This window comes from Ranitomeya variabilis, chromosome 8, assembly GCF_051348905.1.
Source record: "Ranitomeya variabilis isolate aRanVar5 chromosome 8, aRanVar5.hap1, whole genome shotgun sequence".
Taxonomy (NCBI): Eukaryota; Metazoa; Chordata; class Amphibia; order Anura; family Dendrobatidae; genus Ranitomeya; species Ranitomeya variabilis.
In genome coordinates, this window is record NC_135239.1 from 190,361,824 (window position 1) to 190,382,660 (window position 20,837).

A 20,837-nucleotide genomic window follows, 5' to 3' on the forward strand; every position below is an offset into this window, starting at 1 on the left:
AATCCAATCATGGCCGCTGCTCCGGGCGCTGTACTCACACCAAAAGGACCAAACAAGTGAAGGAGAAAGGAGTGCGGTGGATCCCGCTGACAAAAGTTAATCCAGGCAGTAAGTATAAAAAGCTTCCAAATTTTTGCAACGCGTTCCGGAGTAGAACCTACTCATTCTTCAAGCATCCTGAGGAAGGAGCAGATTCTACTCCAAAATGCTTTACAACAAAATGGAAGTTTTTTAAACTCACGGCCTGGATTAACCTTTGTCAGCGGCAGCGCCCAGGATCCACCGCACTCTTCTCTCCTTTACTTCTCTTGTAACCATGTCCTGAGACACAGTCGTGAGTCAGTATAGCACAGGCTCAATAGAATTGTTTGTAAAAAGTTACTTGGTTCCTTGATCTCTTGCCAATCTTATTTTAAAGTTTTCCATCTTCTCAAAGAGTCACCGCAGCAGCCAACCATTGACCACAAAAGTGACATCAGTAGGGTCCATTTAGAAGCAAAATTCATGTTTTTTTGTTACTTTGTTTGCCTGTAAAAGGCATTTTAACGACATTTATAGTCATTTAGTTCTGAATCTGGAGACATAAAGTACGGTATATATGTATATACTTTTTTTTTCTGCAAAATTTCTAATTACAAGTAAATATTGGAAAAGTAGAAACGCAAAACACCAAAACGCTGTTTTGTTTCTTGTGAAACATGCGGTACAATTATATAAACTGTCATTTACCCCAAGTTATAACACAATTGGACCCAGACACTCTATCGACTAAATATTTGCCCAAGGTAAATGAAAGGTAAATTATTGCTGTGAGATAGAATGTTCATTCAAGTGGTTGTCAGCTTTTGGGGACATACTTTTTTTTTAAAAAAATTTCTTTACTTAAATTCATGTATTTGGGGCTAAAAATCATTTTTGTAATTGAACGTCATTAATAATTTGGCACCGTTTGGTTTTTAGATGCTTTTTTGATTCATCTTTAATGCGGTCTATGGTCATAAATCAGTCTAGAAGAGTTCAGAAAAACATCTAAAAGAGTAACAAACTCCCGGTCAGACCGATCACTGATGGATTCTCACTTAACCCATTCTGTAGCCAGCAATAGACAGTGTAAAACGAAGATTATAGAAGGAAAACGGTGCAACATTTTTAATGAAATTCAATTGCAAAAATTATTTTATTTTTTTTTAGCCCTAATTAAATGCATTTAAGTAAAAGGAAAAATTAAATCCTGAAAATGTGGATAACCCTTTCAAGTATTGCAATAATGGGCTGCAATAACATCAAATCAATTTTGCAGGATGTATGAAAACTTGTCTTAAATGTCAGAAGAAAATAAATACATAAAATATGTTTATTTGGAGAATAAATTCAATGCAACATTTCATCCTTTTCTGCAAAATACGGAAGGTCTGATTAAACTTTGGCATGGAATATGACATGTACACTACCTGAATATATCATTCATCTATGCCAGCCAAGAGTCAATGGCAGCTAAATCTTTCGCCTGGGCATATACAACTATGGAGCGTGTGGCCAACCCAACGATCTATAAATGTCCACCCATCGATATTACTTCAGATGTAGGAGGCATCAGTTACTCAATAGCGTAGCCTTCCAATGACCTGTTATAATAATAGGATGGCATATCAGGATAACGCTATCCGGATTTCATTCATTTCTAAAAACCTGTTCTTAAAGGGATTTATGATCTCCTTAGCTATTCACGGTGCACTGAAAGAAAGAAAAGCCTTTATTTAAGATACCTTCTTTCCATGAGCTGCTCCCATGCTACGAGGAGCTGGAAATCCAATCTCCCCCCAACGGAAAACGTTGCAGTTCCTCACAATTAGGTCCTTGACTTTCTGTTAGTTGGCACTTTGTAGAATGTGTATTGTCCACCCAGACTCCGGAAAGGCACAGACTGCATAAAACACACAGGCGCTGGCACCCTGACAGCACCAGTTTATTTTACCCAACGAGGAGGAGAAATGAGCAGCATCTTAAAGGAGATGAACATTTTTCATGTGTCTTTTGGCAGAAGAGGGAACGATCTTTTCCTTGGTGGAGCGTTCACGCCATGCACAATAGCACCTTTCATACAGACCCCGCTGTTAAGCCGGGCTCCTGATTCAGAAAGGCTGGACAAGATTAGAGTAATTGCTCTTGACAGCCCAACATGTCACAGAATGCCAAGCAGTCTTGCAAGAGATTTCGGGAACTGTTTAGTAGCAGAGACGTACGACTGTTAATATTTTCATTGACCGTCCAAAGCCAATGTTGGGAGAAGCTCGTTAGCTTTTGACACTAAATCCGAGACTTAAAATGCCAGACCTTTCGAGTAAAATATCCTCGTGTGCAGGTGCATCGTTCCAACCCGCCAACTTTTGGAAAACACTTTCAAAGAGGTTGAAGAATGTTCGCATCGTGGAAAAATTTGATAATTTTTTATCGTTTTTAATGGCCACGATTATTACGAAAAGGAGTCGTCTCAAAATGATAAATGGTTAAAATGGCAAAGCGCTTGTAAAAACAAACAATTTTGTAATATAGTTGTTACTAAAACTCCTTAAGAATGGAGGAATGATTCATTCTATAGTTTACTGCTCATTGCCTAGGTTACCAACCACCTCTGAAGTCTATCAGAGGAGGCCATTCTCCTAGGCAAGGAGCGCAGCGCTTGCAAGTTCTTTCCTATAGAAATTTCAAGGAAATGCCAAGGAGACAGCAATTGGAGTTTAAAGGGATTGTCCAGGACTTTAACATTACTGGCCTATCCTTAGGATAGGTCATCAATGTCTGATCGGTGGGGGTGCGACCCTCGGCACCCCCGCTGATCAGCTTTTTCTGTTGCACAGTGCAGTAAGTTGTATAGTGACCGCACATCCATCATCTAGTCAAGTTAAAAGGGGATGGATAGGCACTAACCGAATGTAGTCAATATTCCATTGGCAGAGCTGTGCAGCTCCACAACGGAGCAGTTGCGGTCACTGACACCTGGACCAACTGACCCCCACCGATCAGACATTGATGACCTATCCTGAGGATAGACTGAGGGCCTAACTCGTCATTACTTTTGTGCCTTTTTTAATCCAGTTTTGTGTATTTTTCACCCGTTTTTCATTTTTTGCTATTGTCATCTTTTCATTTGTTTTTCACTTGTGCATTTTTTAGAGTAACTTTTTTTGTGTTTTGTCTGTTTTTTTCTTTCGTTTGCCATTGCACGAGACAAGGAGGATTGGTGTCCTTATCCAATCTTACGCATTATAGCCCAAGCACCCACATGTCTCGTAACATCAAACCAAGGTTAATAAAAACGGTTAATAAAAAAGATAAAAAATATTAACACATGGTAAGTAAAGTGATATAGAAAGTAATAAGGAATTCACATGCAACCACTGATGGTAACTATTACAATATATGAAAATATATGTACAGCTAATGTTGAAGGTCCACTAATCAAAATATCATGCAAGAAGTCAGGAATGCACACTTTCTAGTTCATGTTTCGCACAAACTTCTTCAGGGGAAAACAGGAAGAAAAGAAAACTGAAAAAATTGGTGCAAGTTTTAATACAACACTTAGGCTAAAAGATTGAAGGTTGGTTTAAGCTTTATTTCATGAATGAATAGTACGCAGAAAAATTATAAACTTGGTAATGTTTGTTATCAGAGAAATTAGCTTCTTTCTCCTCCAGGACAGCTCTTTTGCTCACATTTCATGGGTTAAATCTGTAAAATTTGTATTCAACGAAGACATTTTCCCATTACTTTCCAGTAAGCCTGAGGTGCTGTAGATGCCAAGGTCCAGGCTGAGAGTGTAAGAGGTTGACCAGGACAATCACGTGCTTCTGCCTTGATTAGAAAAATGCTTCTAATTAGTATATATGAAAAAGTGGTTTATTATGCATAGAACCTTATAGGCACCAAGGTGTGCAGTTCTTGTATTGCTATAATATGTGGATGACATAATGTGTTCAGATAAATGTATTAGATATAGGAAAAGGATAAGTACATAGGTTAAGGTTTAGCTATAAGAAATGATAGAGTATAGTGCAGTGGTGGGCACAAAAGATTCAGGAAGTAGACAAGTTTAGGATAAAAAAACATAATGTGTTCAGGAGCAGCCCAGTGTGGGAAGGGAAGGACCAGTTAACCAGAGGAACACTCCCTGATTAGTGCAGTGAAAGTAAGAGAGAACAGTAGTTGGAAGTTTGAGGGCATGAGGAGCACGGGCTGTTAAGCAGCAAGAGAATGTCAGCCATAAACCCAGAGTGGGCATTCCTGGAACGTCCGGGCCTTTGGTCTATCTGAGGCACCAAGAAGCATGCCTCAATATCTTCCTAGGAGAAGAAGTCAGACGGGGAATCACATAAAGGATTTGGGATGGGACTCATGGAAGCTACAGTCAGATGGGGTATCTCAGGGGCCAAAGATGCTAGTGAGGAAAGGGATAGCTCAGGGTGCGCGAACAGTGGACATTAGAATGTGTTGTGCTATGAACTTTGAAAATGGAAAAGATCGCTATATGCTGCTGCTGCATTGCAGCATAGTACCAATGCCACGACAAGCATGTCACAAAAAATCCAACTTGTTCCAAGTCACTTGCTGCAGCCTTGATACCATGCAGCTTGCAATGCAACCCCATTCATTTTGATTATGCTGTGATCAAACAGGGGACACCGAGGGAGTCTGCGCTGTAAGCCTGAAGTAATGTTGTTCTGGGACCTGTAGTTCCACAAGTGTTTGTTTACTTTAAAGGGAGGCTTAGAGGGTTAGTTGAAGAGCTGGGCGGGTCTGCCTAATCACACACAACTCCCACCTATGGGAGTGGTTACAAGTATATAATGTGGTGGTCACATGGGGAGAATGTATGGACCTGATTGGTCCGTGTCTCAGGTCCTGGAAGGCCTCTGTGTTGGGAAGTCCTGGCAGTAGGACCGAAGTCCTGGCAGTAGGACCGGATCCCTGAAGAGCACATGGGAAGGCCTTGGACCTGGTGGCCTGTGTGTTGGACGGTCCCAGGTGGGGACAGAAGTTCTGAATAGCGCACAGAGAGGCCGTGTTTGCAGAGTCCGTGATGGGTCCGCACTGGGTTTGGGGAGAGCTACCGTTTCTTCTGTGGGTCTGGACTGTCGTGAGTGCCCTCGTCACAATGACGCTGATCCCAGTAAGACAGCTTCCCCAGGAGAGAGTACTGACAGAAATCAGTGTGTGGAGCAGGAGCTCCTGGTAGGTAACCCAGAGTATGGGGAATTGTGCGGTCACCCATGGTAACTGGATGGAGTAAGGTCCAGCATGTTTAGAGACTGTAACCTAATGTCATGTGTTGGTGCCTGTTGTTTTCCATGGACATGAACTGTTCGCCATGCGGTCACCCACGATAACTGGACAAAGAGGTCCGGCGTGTTTAGTGACTGCATTTCAAAGCCTTATACTATAAAGTGCTAAGGACTATGTGAGGTCTGTGATATGTAACATGGCCTACAGTGGTTTATGCTGCGTGTATAATAAACCACATGGACTGTTTATGTGAAAAACCGTGCCTGTCTACGTTTATCCTGTTGCCAAGCGAGTATTCCCCAACCCGCTAGTGATTGCGGCATCACAGCCGGTTTTTTCTTTTTACGTTATAGTGTTTAAAAAAAAAATTCTGAACTTTACAAAAAAAATAGTACTTTGTGTGAGACCCACAACTTTTTTTTTAAAATTTTCCCACCAATAGAAACAAAAAATGGCAATTCTGGCATTTCAATCTCTTTTTAATGTGCTTTACAGTATGAGTTACTGTAACTATTTTATATTTTTATAGGCTCTATAGATGCAGCAATACCAAATATCTTTATTTCTACTTTTTAAACAACTATAGTACATTTTATGCTCACTCAAAGTGTTGAAGGAACAGTCACTATATTGTCATTAAATAACTGGATCAATGGGATAGCTTTTTTTTTTTTTTAAATGATTAGATAGTTTATTTTGATAGCTTTTTTAATTTGTTTTGATTAAATTCAGCTTACTATTTTTACTATATTTGTTTTTTTTTTGTGCTCATTTGGATATATGCTTTTTTTTTGCCGGTGCTCTCAGCATTCATACGCGTTTAAGTGCAGATCTGTCTCCTGTATTTTACATCACTATATTTCTTTATTTATTTTTACTTTATATATTTTCCTATAAAGAAAATAGGGTGATTTGGGTCTATATCCTGCAGTCTGCTAAATGTCCCCCTAACTGCCAGCGCCCCTCTGACAACACTTCCTGCCAGGGTAGAAATAAATGGGTGTGGATTTGGGTGTGGCTAGGGGTGTGGCCAAAATGAGCAGTGATGCGTCATGCGCGCCGCATGATTTGTCCCTCTTTCTTTTCTTCAAAAGTTGGGAGGTATGCATTCTTAATGGTGCACATCTCGGATCACATGTAAAATGGCGCTCGCTAACTTAGCACACGTATACACGATAGCACTGAAAAGTCCTATTCAGTAAGTGCTTTGTACTTTTTTTGTACATTCGTTTCAATGTAATATTTTGTAATTTGTATATTTTCCATACTTTTACTAATATGTGTAATAATTATTTAGATAAAGACAAAAATAAAAAGCAATATTTTTTTATTTTGTGCAACATTCATGAACCCTGTGTCCAAATGTATTCATTTGTTGCATAAAATTTCAGTAAATACCGCAATACAAAAAAAAGGGAGGTGAAATTAAAAAATTGTAGAATGATGAATCTTAGTTTACATATGTTGTTCTATCATAATGTCAACTAAAGATTCTTTTGAGGACACCACCATCTAGTGTCAAAAATCTGTAAAGTAATTTTCCACAAAGCAAAAGATGGAAGACTTTGACCCCGAATCGTTAATATTGACATTTCTTATGCCAGTCTTTATGAACAGCGTGTAGGAATCCCTTAATGAATTTGGTGCATCTTATCAGTGGCGTTTGCCTCTGCACATTGCCAGATATGTTACTCCAGTCAGTGACATTTCTGGAGTAAGGAACCACATTTGTAAAGAATATATCAGGCTGGTGATGTCTTCCCCCATCTTGCCTTGGCTCCTTCCAAGCTTTCGCTATTTTGGTGGAGCTTCACAAAGTGTGAAAACACCAACAGTCACCAAAATTTTTGTACAACTTTGCGTAGCTCAAAATTTTGCGGTATTTAAATGTGTTTTATGTCATAATTCTGGTATAAACTTCATGATGAATTGGAGTCATGGGGTCCAGTTCATCTTTTGTAGGTTTTTTTCTTAAGATACTTTTCTTTTTTTTCGCCTTCTGGCACTCGTTGACTTTCGTTTATGTAAAATTCTTCAAAATGGCTCATGAATTTTGTGCAAAATAAAACAGATTGTTTTATTTTTGGATTTATTTTGTCTTGTTCTAGCTTCTCGGGATCATTGGTTGGCCAGTCTAATCATTATCTAGTTGGTAAAATTATACATTGATCAGACATTTATAAGCTTTAATCTACATTAAAAGCGTGTACATAGTAGCTTTATGAATTTAATTATCGCTAATGCTAAATAAAAAAATTAGATTGGGGTGGTGATGTGATCGTTTTACGGGGCCATCAGGGACTCCATTGCAACTATCATAATAGCCCCTGATCACACAGAAACGTAAGGCCTTATATTTGCTTGTGAATAGGTTCCTACCCAGTTACAAAGAGGGTGTCTATAATTAGGACTGGACCCCTTTCTTCTTGGGGCTTTATAGTGGCCTCATGGTCTTCTACAACCCTGCTGTTGTCTTCGATCAAAAACGACCGACCTTGAACTTCAATATTCTTTAAAATATTCGAGATGCGGCTCTGAAACCCGTGGCCGACCGACCCATCCTCATTTAAGTCAATCAACCACAAGTTTCAGAACCGCATCTTGAACACCCCCAAAAATACCAAAGTTCAAAATTGGTCTCCCCAGACCGAAGACAACAGCAGGGTTAAGGCTACTTTCAGTGATTGCCCCAACCACACTCACAGTCACATCTCCCATGGTTCCTTGTCTGGCACGTTGTGCCTACTTGGAGCGACTGTGACAATCCTTCTCTATCTCTCAGTATTGGTGGTACACCGACTGAAGCTCAGACAAGGAGTGCTTTTCGTGTTTGTTTGCATCCCTCTCTAGAGAGCCTAGGGTAGTGCACCTTTAGAACGAAGGCTACTCACCCCTACTTCCTAGCTATGACGCAGACTCTTCGGTTGGGCAGCACAGCTTTTCTTCCTTCAGTCTGCCTGCTTTCCTCTGACGCTAGTATCTTCGTGCATAAACTCTTTAAGAACACGGTGGATCACTCACTTCTAGTGAGCGGCATCTACGACCTCTTGACCTCGGGCATTTCTCCCAAATACACCTCAGTAATTTGCTGATTTGTGTATGTGGTTTATAGATAGAAGATTAAGGTCGTTTGTACAACGGTGACCAGTAGAAAACGTTTGCTTTATAATATTATACAAACCAAAAGCGGTTACATATCTAAATGTGCCACATCTAGATCGTTTATTAAATTTTGGCAATGTCAACTACATTAATCAGTAATTGGCTGCACATTAACAAAGGCAATTTCTTTTATGTATTGGTGAACAGAAAATAAATGGTGGTCTGAGACCAAAGATTGACCGATACTTCTGACTGTCAATGGATGATGATTCAATAGGGCTTTTGTCAACCTTAACATAAAGACAGCAGACAAGTTAAACAAGCCTGAACTTCATTTCACTTCTTTTATAAGAATAGCGCCGCCCCTTTCCACTTTCCCAATTCACTCCATCGGCGTAGCTGGCGTGCTTCCCTCTTAGATACTGTGCATTCAGATTGGAATCATGGCATCCTCCGTACCACCAAGCGCCTTTAAACTTTTCTGCACAATTTTCGGGAAAATCATCATTGTCTCTGTCTTTGGTGGAGAAGGGGCGGTCATTATGATAACTGAGAGAGTCACCTGTATAGACGATAGAAAAAGAATAAGTGAAAAATGGCGCAGGCTACTTTTTAGCTTTGGGATCCCCTTTGTGTCGTCTCTGCCTTTACCTAAGTCTTTAGTAATGCTCCAGAATAACAGGAGTGGGCCTGCATATGAAATCGAATAGATTCAATGTTTTACACCCTGAATGCTGGACTCACTCCTATTTTTATTTTTCCTTTTTGACGCAATATAAAAAGAACAGTTATCAGAAGATTCTTTTAAGGATAAGATGGAAGGTAGCAAACAAATAGTAAAAAATGCTATAATAAGATGTGATTGGATTACGCACACGCAGAATGCAGAAAACGCTTGGAAAAAGAGCGTACAATTTGCAATAAAATGTCATGCAAGTAAGGCTTTTGCTTACAGCAGGGCAGTCGCTTGGCCAAAGCTCAGTCACTATCTGTCATGCTTCTGGATTCGAACCCTTGATTCTGTGTTCAGCGCTCTTTCCGCTGAGCCATGCACCTTTTTTGGGGCGTTTTAGTTCTGTTATCTTTGTTTCTGTCGGTTTTGGGTAATGAGTGTGTCTGTCCTATCACCTTTCGGGTGCAGCTTTAAATACACTTCCCTACTGGTGTTTCCTGCTGGTGATAGACTTTGTTGGATTAATTCACTGTGCTGTAGTTTGTGTTGGTTGCAGTAACTTTCTGTGTGATTCCTTTATTCCTTAGGAAACTGCTATTCTAGTTATCTTAAGAGCTGTTAAGGACATCCAGTGTAAGCCACCATTGAATGTGGGTTTTAGTCCTGGTGTTCGCAAAGTAGAAGTCTTTTTATCTAAATCACCAGCAATTCATAGGTCTAAAGTTGACAAAATCTGGTAAAAAAAAATTCAGCGGAGGTTGGCACCCTAAAATTCGATGTGGCGCCCCCTGCTCAACGTCGGCAGTCCCTCAATCACCCTGTGTGCCCCTATTGTAAAGAGCTGTCACAATAATTCAACATGCATCCAACATACAGTTATAATTGATACCCCAAGGCTCCGACTCAAGAGGGAAGCTATATCGCATGAAAAATAGGAAAAAGAGACAATTATAACTGTATGTTGGATGCATGTTGAATTATTGCTACAGCTCTTTACAATAGGGGCACGCAAGGTGATTGAGGGACGGCCGATGTTGAGCGGAGGCACTACATCAAATTTTAGGGCGCCAACCTCCGCTGGTAGGTAGGACTATTTTATGTAATAATTTAATTTTTGCATTATCACCCTTAAGTAAAATAACTAAAAGTTACATTTTATAGGGTTTTTGTTTTTTTCTTTGGCTTTCTTTCTAAATTTATACTATACACACTGAATGTAACCTGTATTGGATATTGATTTCCCATTAACAGGAAAGACATTACCTGCGCTTCCTCCAGTGAAATTGCCAATTTGAAGCTTATAATTGTCACCTTCTCCAGACACGGCAAAGGAACCATAAGATGCAGAACTTGTATTATTTTCAAAATCTGTCAGATCAACTCGAAATTCATGGTTTCCTAGAAGGTTAAACATGGAAAAAGTGAATGCCTGAAGTTATGGACAGAGGATTCTGGTAGGGAACAGTCAGTGATGGAGTAGATACCTGAAGAGGTGAGGCGGTGAATATGGTCATTCCCCAGCCAGAACTCTTTCATCCGATCACCAAATCCTTTCTTGTAGTCATTCCAGTCTCTGAAAAAATTCACGCTGCCATCATACCGTCTCTGAAAAACCTATCAACAAGGAGAACTAAGTACCGTGTACCTTTCAGGATGGAGTTAGCGCTTCTGTTGACAGAGTAAAAGCTGTTTCATCACTTACAATCCATCCTCCGCCATCTGTGTCCATGTCACAGAAGACTGTAAGGGGATTCTCTCCATCTGGACATATTTTGTAAGAGCCACTGAGGAAATTCCCTTGTTGCCGCAATTCCTTGCAGTTTCGAGAAGCTAGAAGAAATAAAAGGTTTGACGTGGATATATAATGAATAAAATTCAATAAAATATTCTTAGCAATAAGTATGAAGAAAATTCTGTGCTGATTTCTTAACTCTTCCCCGCCAAAGTAATTTTTTCTTTCTGCCCTATTGTATCCCACCCCTGGCAATGACCACAATGACCATGATTCTTGAGATCAATATGAGTACAGTGATAGCAAGCTTGTATAGTTTTTGTTTAAAATTATTTTAGTAGTTGAAACAATTTAGAACTATGTAAAAAATTATTTTGCTTGCCATAGTGTCATATCCATAACCTTTTAATTTTTTTATTGGAGCTATTTGCAGACTTAATTTTTGCTTGATGAGCTGATGTTTTTATTGACACCATTTTCGGGTATATATGATGCTTTGATCACTTTTTATTGCATTTTTCGAGAAATCGAAAAATAGCAATTCTGGCATTTCGACTATATGCACTTCACAAAACAATTCAACGTGAAACAAGCAGATTAAACCGACGAGGATGGTTTAATCTGCTTGTTTCACTTTTCCAAACCAGTCAATTAATTTTAGATTTTAATAGATTGGACTATTATGTACATGACGGTACCAGATATGTTTAATTTCTTATTTATTATTTTATTTAATAATTTTTAAATTGGGAAAAGGGAAGGGAGAAGCGAGGACTCTCAAATACTTATATATATATTTTTTTTTTAAAAACTTAATTTTTTAGCCTTCTTAGAGATCTTGAACCTGTGACATTTTCATTATTCTATACACAGTACTTCAGTTTATAGTATAATCAATGGTCTTCATTGAAGCCCAGCCTAACTATTTTATTACCCTAATGTAACAGTGGGTCAAGGACTGTCATATACCTACCCCTGAACACAACATTTATAACGTGAATGCTAACATAAGGTTGTATTGCATTTTTATCCTGTAATGTAAAATGCATAGAATGTTATAGCTACTGATGATGCTGTGTGGATACAGTAAGGTAACTCTGGTATACTCAGCTCAGGTTAAGGAAATCATAGCACATAGGTTAGTAACTAGGCAATGATAGATAGAAAGATAGGAAATGGTGGGCCTAATAGTATGTTAGATATCAAAATAAGTTAGGATACAGTTTAATGTTCTGGGAATAGCCCATACTGAGAGTGGCTAGAGTAAGCAAAAAGGCTTAGTCAGATAGAAGATAATAATATAATGAGATAACGAGTTGTAAGTTCGTGTGAAGTTCAGGTTCAATCATCTGCAGTGGGCTGGAGGCACGTGGAGTACATAACGTTCTGGCACCAAGAGGTCGTACCAAATTTCCCGCAGACATTCCTGTAATGTCTGGGGCCTATGGCCCGAACAAGACACTGAGGAGTGTGCCTTACTTCCTTCCATCTAAAGGAACTGCCCAGTAAAGTTGATCCTGTTGAAACGAACTGGGTGTCCCCTGATGTGTGTGGTTCATCCTGAACCAAAGGACGTGGATACAGCAGAGGCCTCCAGCCTGCAAGTGAGTACACTGCATTGTACATAGCATAACACTGATGGACTGGGACACTGTATATATGTGGGATGCCAGGACGTGTAGAAGCAGCAGCTCGCCCACGGGTACCACCCTAGGCACCTTACACTAGCACTAAACCTATCCCTACTCCTAATCCTATTGCTAACTCTAGTCCTGGCCCTATTATGTAAAAAGTATGTAAAAGCTTAAAAGTTCATTATAACTTAAGTGATTTATTTTAAAGGGCACACTATTCTTAAAAAAATGTGGGAGAGCTTTACCAGCAGGCCTCTGTCTTCTCACAAAATCAGAAGTGAGAGGAGAGACGGGGAGCTGTTGAATATTCAGTGCAGCATTTGTCATCTCATTCAGTAGCTAAGCAGAGCACAGCTGTCAAGTTTGCCATCAGCTGCTGTACTCCGCATAGGCAGCAACTGAGATGATAAAGCTCTTGTATCTGCAAAGTACAGCATAATGACAAAGTAATATTAATTGCTGTCATGCTGCACACTGTAATTAATGCTGAGAATTAACGGGCTGCCTTATTCTACTACTCCTGCTCAATGGATCTTGGCACCAGTGGTTTTCCAGAAGAAGTGGCACCTGCCATTGGCTCAGTGAATATTTGCTAAGGCTGGAGACTGGTCTACCAATCATCTTGACCGGTGGTCGGCACTCATAGCAAGTGAGGTATTCTGCTACAAACAGGAGATCTGATCATCGCCTGTGTGTAGCAGAGTCGATCGGGTTAAGGCAGCTTCTAGTCTCCCATGGAGACTATTGAAGCATGCCAAAATTGAAATAAAAATGTTTTTAAAAAAATATAAAAGTTTAAATCACCCCCTTTTGCCCTATTCAAAATAAAACAATAAAAAAATTCAAACCTACACATATTTAGTATCGCCGCGTTCAGAATCGCCCGATCTATCAATAAAAAAAGGATTAACCTGATCGCTAAACGGCGTAGCGAGAAAAAAAGTAAAAATGCCAGAATTATGTTTTTTTGGTCAACGCGAAATTGCATTAGAATGCAATAATGGGCGATCAAAAAATTGTATCTGTACCAAAATGGTAAAAATAAGTAAACTGACTGAACAATATATATAATAATTATAAATGCTAGTGCATAGCCAAAAAAGATACATACATAATAGATTATGGCCGCACACATCTGTGCTAAAATAAGGAACTATGAAATATATGGAATAGGAATAGCATAATGGCTTATGAACTTTATGAACAAACATGAGATTTTAGCACAAGACTTGGCCAAATATTGTGAGCCCATTCACCAACGACAAGGTAATCTCAGATCGAATGGGTAACTACACTGACTGCCTGGTGTGAACACTTACCTATGGTATCTGAGCTACTGCCCAATGTGAACACTTGCTTATGGCTAATGACATGGTAAAGCCTACTTATATAGGAGGCTCAGAACCAATAGTGTTGAGATGTAATTAAAATCACAGGTATGGTGAAGGGCGGGACGTTCAAGTCAGAAAATAGTATATAGTAAAAATAAGTAAACTGACTGAACAATATATATAATAATTATAAATGCTAGTGCATAGCCAAAAAAGATACATACATAATAGATTATGGCCGCACATATTTGGCCAAATCTTGTGCTAAAATCTCATGTTTGTTCATAAAGTTCATAAGCCATTATGCTATTCCTATTCCATATATTTCATAGTTCCTTATTTTAGCACAGATGTGTGCGGCCATAATCTATTATGTATGTACCAAAATGGTTTCATTAAAAACAACAGCTCGGCGTGCAAAAAATAAGCCCTCACCCAACCCCAGATCACAAAAAATGTAGACGCTACGGGTATCGGAAAATGGCGCAAACTTTGGAATTTTTTTTCACCACTTAGATAAAAAAGAACCTAGACATGTTTAGTGTCTACGAACTCGTAATGACCTGGAGAATCCTAATGACAGGTCAGTTTTAGCATTTAGTGAACCTAGCAAAAAAGAAAATCAAAAAACAACTGTGGGATTGCACTTTTTTGTAATTTCACTGCAATTGGAATTTATGTTAAAACCAATGGTGTTGTTCAAAAGTACAACTCGTCCGGAAAAAAAAAACAAGCCCTCACACGGCCATATTGATGGAAAAATAAAAAAGTTATGGCTCTGGGAAGAAGGGGAACAAAGATGAAAACGCAAAACCGAAAATATCTCTGGTTATGAAGGGGTTAAAGGAACCTGTCTCCATGAAAATGCAGCCTAATCTGGCCACGGTCATGTGAATGGCACCTAAAACACATAACATTATAGTCCGTGAAAACTGCATACATAAAAACGAAGGTGTGAATAAGGCCTTTCATAGATGAACATGTGAGCGTATTCAAGATCCCAAAATATTTCTTTCACATTTTCCTATTAGAAAACATTTTGAGGAAGAGTTTAGAAAATATATTTAATGTGCTTCCCTTGGTGCATTTCCTCTCTACGGACTTACATGGGGAGACAAAAAAAGTGCACTGAAACAATGAGGAAGGAAAGCTGTTAAAAATTGAAAAACCTTTATTCCCAATTTTTTTTTTAAACAAAGGACAGTGTAGAATACAAAAATCAGCAAATGCAAATAGATTAACAGGTGCAGAAAAAACTATGAACAAACTGGACGCGTTTCGAACACTGTGACGTGTTCTTAAACTTGGTATAACGGTCTACGCTGTCCTTTGTTGTTTTTAAATTTGGAATAAAGGTTTTTCAATTTTTAACAACGAAGCTGGACTATCTTTCCTTCCTGATGGTTTGTGGAGTCTGGTAGGGACTCAATTAATCCGGGTTCCTACACAAGGGTGAGCTGAAATTATTTATTTGTATCAAAACAATGCAGAATCAAAGATATTCTTAATTAAAAAAAGAAAAAAAAAATGCATAAAAAATGCTGCTTTATATCTACACCCAAAATGCATCAAATAAAGAGGGAAGCGCCTAAAAAATACAGGAAAAACCCATTACTCAGATGTTATTCTATATTATACTGCTAAACACACATTTCTGCCATTTCCCTCTAGTGGGGTCTGCCAGCAGTCTGAGTTGGGACGAGCCTGTTCAGACCGAAGTTTATGACATCTCTTCTATTTTAAAACAGCAGGAAAGTATGGTATAAAGTGATATTCCAAAATTTTATACAAACTAAATGTAACTGTATTTCTTGTGTTAGGGCTCTGTCGCACGAGTGTGTAACTAGGATGACGTTTTATCGGACAGCGCTTGGACCGATTTCATACTATAGAACACTAGCAGATCTGCGTTTTTTCTACAGACCAATTCGGACCATGAGCAAGCATTCAATTTAAATGGGTGAGTGTAAAACATCAGGCTGCAATTGGCTGTCATCCGAATGCAGTCCGATTTATGCAGAAACAAACAATGGAGAAGAAGTTAAGTTCCTCCTCTTCTCCACAGTTGTGCTATGATTCAACGATGGAGAAGATGGAGAAATTAAGTTCTTCCTCTTCTCCACAGTTGTGCTATGATTCAACAATGGAGAAGATGGAGAAATTAAGTTCTTCCTCTTCTCCACAGTTGTGCTATGATTCAACAATGGAGAAGATGGAGAAATTAGGTTCTCCCTCTTCTCCAAAGTTGTGCTATGATTCAACAATGAAGAAGATGGAGAAAATAAGTTCTCCCTCTTCTCCACAGTTGTGCTATGATTCAGCAGTGGAGAAGATGGAGAAATTAAGTTCTCCCTTCTCTCCAAAGTTGTGCTATGATTCAACAATGAAGAAGATGGAGAAAATAAGTTCTCCCTCTTCTCCACAGTTGTGCTATGATTCAACAATGGAGAAGATGGAGAAATTAAGTTCTTCCTCTTCTCCACAGTTGTGCTATGATTCAACAATGGAGAAGATGGAGAAATTAAGTTCTCCCTCTTCTCCACAGTTGTACTATGATTCAACAATGGAGAAGATGGAGAAATTAAGTTCTTCCTCTTCTCCACAGTTGTGCTATGATTCAACAATGGAGAAGATGGAGAAATTAAGTTCTTCCTCTTCTCCACAGTTGTGCTATGATTCGCTCATCCGAGAGAATTGTATCACAGTAAACAGACACTCGGATCAGAGTTTGAGTAAAGTGTTATTTACATAATGAACCAGATTATCATAACTTGTGTGACCCCCGACCTGTAATGTGTAATAATTAGTATTGTTTTTTTAATTGCCGCCTAGTATCTTAGGCGCCCACAAGTCGTTACTCACCTGGACAAGGGTCTTCAGCACTTGTAATACAAGATACCAGGCAGAGCACCGGCACCACAGAAGTCCACATCGTCACCACACTCACCGTCTGACTTCCAGCTACCCTACTGCAATGGGTTTTTGTTGGCGCCCTCTTAGGCAAACAGCCGTGTGTTTCCTCATATACATATAATTGTCTCTTGATGATCTTAAAGCGCAGTGAAGTCTTTGTTGATTTATGTTAATAATTCCTAAACAAATATCCGTGAAATATCCGGGATGTCTCAATCCTTTTCCTTAGGCATTTTCCAAAAGTTTAGTGCACACACACACACACACACACACACACACACACGCCAAGCTGTACAAGGGCTCTTCTGCTACACTCCACACCTTTAATGGTTCTGCCAGCATGAGTGCCTCATGTTCTACTGCATCTGCTACTGTCCGCCCTGTGACAGGGAACCGTATCAGAATTTATTCGTGCGTAAGCAGTGAACACTATTTCCACAGTGAACCAAACTGTGTAGGCCCAACCTTGGTAGTCATATAACTGAAGGACTGCGTGAATTAAGATAGTAACCCGGTATATAACCAGCAGTCAGCCGATCACTTTATGTAAGCCATTGACTGGGAAGATTCCATCTTAAACGTCACAGTGGCCATCTCTCTTGCTACCTAAAATTTCAAGCTTGTATCAAAGACTGTGATACCACCGCTATGGACTATGTATTGTGCAGTGAATACAGTAAAGACTCCCGTTTCATTACATTAATACCCTTGTCAGCATTCATCCTTGAAACTGCGTACACACATACTAAGAGGCTGTAAGGGCTCAGTGTGAGGGACACAGGGCTAGCACGCCACAACGCCGCCTGTGACATTCCTAATTTCTTTTTTATTGACCGGCCCTGGCTCCCATACCATCTAGTTCCCACTTGAGCACTGCACATGATTCAATTTTTTTTTTTTTTTTTTTTAGTTTTTGCTTTTCAAAATTTCTGTCCAAGGACAACATGTAAGATGATCTCACTGTTCTAGGACTCATTCTTCTTGTATGAGTGTTATCCGTGTTTTTTATGGATCGCATTTATACATATAAACATAAAAATTTGGCACTCATATATGAGTGACATTATTTTTTAATAAAATAAATAACGCAGCACTCTGTAGCGCCATAGCTTGCAAACATGAAATAGGAAAATTGAATTGCACTACTGCACTAGAAATATGAAAAATTGAGAAAGCTTAGTGCATAAATTGGCCAATTCATGTGTACCTGGAAGCCACGTTAAGACGTATCTTGTTTCCAGGACCTAACAATGCCAATCGCCAATGATTACATCGCCTGTGTGTAGCAGAAATGCTCACTTGCTATGAGCGCCGACCACAGAATGGCACTCATAGCAATCTAGCAATGACAACCATAGAGGTCTGCTTCAGATATCTGGTTGTCATGCCGACTCATTGGTGACCCGCGATCATGTGAAGAGGTCATGGGTGGGATTAGCGACGTGCTTCCGGTAAGCGCGAGTTAAGCGCCGCTGTCAGAGATTTACAGCGGCATTTAACTAGTTAACAGCCATGGATGGCTCAGGATTCCACTCGCGGCTGTTGCTGGTACATATCAGCTGTATAGATCAGTTGTCATGTGCCCGGAAATATGCGGACTCAGTGCCGGAGCACGCACCAAACAGGGGAAGTCTGACGTGGCCGTACTATTACTATTATAAGGGGTTAAACATATATAGTAAATTTTATACCCACTCTCAAAGTGTTGAAGGAACAGTCACTATATTGAATAATATCAAATAACTGGATCAGTATGATAGTTTTTAAAAAAAAAAATATTTTGATTATATTCAGCTTCCTATTTTTACTATATTTGTTTTTTTTTTGTACTCATTTGGATATATGCATTTTTTATTTTGCCAGTGCTCTCAGCATTCATACGTGTTTACGTGCAGGTCTGTTTCCTGTATTTTATATCACTATATTTCTTTATTTATTTTTATTACATATATATATATATATATATATATATTTTTTTTTTTTTCATATAAAGAAAAAGAGGGTGATTTGGGTCTACGTCCTGCAGTCTCAGGCATCTGCTGAATGTCCCTTACTGCCAGCGCCCCTCTGACAACTCTTCCTGCCAGTGTAGAAATAAATGGGTGTTGATCTAGGTGTGGCTAGGGGTGTGGCCAAAATTAGTAGTGACGCTCTATGTGCGCCGCATGATTTATCCCTCTTTCTGTTCTTCAAAAGTTGGGAGGTCTTAAAGGTGCAGATCTCGGAGCAGATGTAAAATGGCGCTCGCTAACTTAGCACACATATACACGATAGTACTGAAAAGTCATGTTCAGGAAGTGCTTTGTAATTTTTTAGAGATTCGTTTCAATGTTATAATTTGTATATTTTCCATACTTTTACTAATATGTGTAATAAATATTTAGATAAAGACAAAAATAAAAAGCAATATTTTTTTATTTTGTGCGAAATTCATGAACTTTGTGTCCAAATGTATTCATTTGTTGCATAAAATTTCAGTGAATAATACCGCAATACAAAAAAATGGGATGTGAAATTAAAAAATTGTAGAATGATGAATCTTAGTTTACGTATGTTGTTCTATCATAAAGTCAATTCTAAAGATTTTTTTGAGGACACCACCTAGTGTCAAATATCTGTAAAGTAATTTTGCACAAAACAAAAGATGGATGAGGTTGACCCCTGACGTTTCTTATGCCAATCTTTATGAGCGGCGTGCAAGAATAAGATGTGCACGTCCCTTAATGAATTCTGCGCATCTTAGCAGTGGCGTTTGGAGTCACATTTCTGGCAATGTACAGAGGCAGTCACATTTCTGGAGTAAGGAATCACATTTTTAAAGACTATGTCAGGCTGGCATTGTCTTCCCCCATCCTGCCTTGGCTCCTTCCCAGCTTTGCTTATTTTGGTGGAGTTTCATGATGCGTGAAAATACCAAAAGTCGCCAACATTTTTGTACAACTTTGTGTTGCTCAAAAATTTTGGGCTATTTAAATGTATTTTATGTCATAATTCTGGCATAAACTTCATGATGAATTGGAGTCATGGGGTCCAATTCATCTTTTGTGTGTTTTTTTCTTAAGATACTTTTCTTTTTTTTTGCCTTGTGGCATTTGTTGACTTTTCTTTGTGCTAAATTCTTCAAAATGGCTCATTAATTTTGTGCAAAATAAAAAAAAGTTATATTTTTGGATTTATTTTGCCTGTTAAGCCTTGCTCTACCTTCTCGGGATCACTGGTTGGCCAGACTAATGATTATCTAAGTTGGTAAAATTATACATTGATCAGACATTTATAAGCTTTAATCTATAATAAAAGCGTGTACATACTAATGGATCAGACTTGATTAATTATCTTTAATGCTCGAAAAATTAGATTGGGGTGGTGATGTGATTGTTTTACGGGGCCATCAGCGACTCCATTGCAACTATCATAATACTGTAGCCCCTGATCACACAGAAAAGTAGGGCCTTATATTTGCTTGTGAATAGGTTCCTACTCAGTTACAAAGAGGGTGTCAATAATTAGGGCTGGACTGCTTTCATCTTGGGGCTTTATAGTGGCCTCATGGTCTTCTACATTAATGCTACTTTCAGTGATTGTCACTACTACACACAGTCACATCTCCCGGGTTTCTTGTCTGGCACTTTGTGCCTACTGGTAGCGTATTCTTCACAATTACCATATATCAGTCCCTTTCTGGCATGACTCTCCTCTTCACACTCAGGCAATAGAGACTCCCTCTTGTTTGGTTACTCCTCAATTCTTTGGGTGGTTAAACTTGGCTTCTGGAGGATGCGCTCTTCAGAGTCAGGAATAAGCCTTTTTCTTGACTGTGGCAATCCTTCTCTATCTCTCAGTAATGGTGGTACACCGACTAACGCTCAGGCAAAGAGTGCTTTTCGTGTTTTTTTGAATCTCTCTCTAAAGCCCTTAGGGTAGTGCACCTTAAGAGCGAAGGCTACTCACCCCTACTTCCTAGCTATGACGCAGACTCTTCGGTTGGGCAGCACAGCTTTTCCTCCTTCAGTCTCTTGACCTCGGCCATTTCTCCCAAATACACATTAGTAATTTGGTCATTTGTCGGGCCGTTGGCAGCTTGTTTGCTCTGCCTGATTATTGTGCAGTGTATGTGGTTTATATATAGAAGATCAAGGTCGCTTGTACAACGGTGACCAGACAGAATAGTT

General features: G+C 39.2%; 1 protein-coding gene across 1 annotated transcript; it reads right to left on the minus strand.

Annotated features, from left to right (window-relative positions):
* Positions 1-8,426: 8,426 nt before the first annotated feature.
* LOC143788116 (ficolin-1-like) lies at positions 8,427-16,770 on the minus strand. The gene is made up of 5 exons (XM_077277510.1): positions 16,618-16,770; positions 10,761-10,888; positions 10,543-10,672; positions 10,322-10,456; positions 8,427-8,947 (listed from the first exon to the last, which is right to left on the minus strand). Exons 1-5 carry the CDS (start codon positions 16,685-16,687, stop codon positions 8,700-8,702), a joined length of 711 nt encoding a protein of 236 aa, XP_077133625.1. The 5' UTR covers positions 16,688-16,770; the 3' UTR covers positions 8,427-8,699.
* Between the last annotated feature and the right edge of the window lie 4,067 nt (positions 16,771-20,837).

Excerpts from the sequence above, each read along its gene's own strand:
- LOC143788116 (XM_077277510.1), bottom strand. The coding sequence starts at position 16,687 with ATGTGGACTTCTGTGGTGCCGGTGCTCTGCCTGGTATCTTGTATTACA. Across the intron at positions 10,889-16,617 it reads TGCTGAAGACCCTTGTCCAG|CTTCTCGAAACTGCAAGGAA; the intron begins GTGAGTAACGAC and ends TATTTCTTCTAG. Across the intron at positions 8,948-10,321 it reads TTTCACTGGAGGAAGCGCAG|GTGACTCTCTCAGTTATCAT; the intron begins GTAATGTCTTTC and ends TCGTCTATACAG.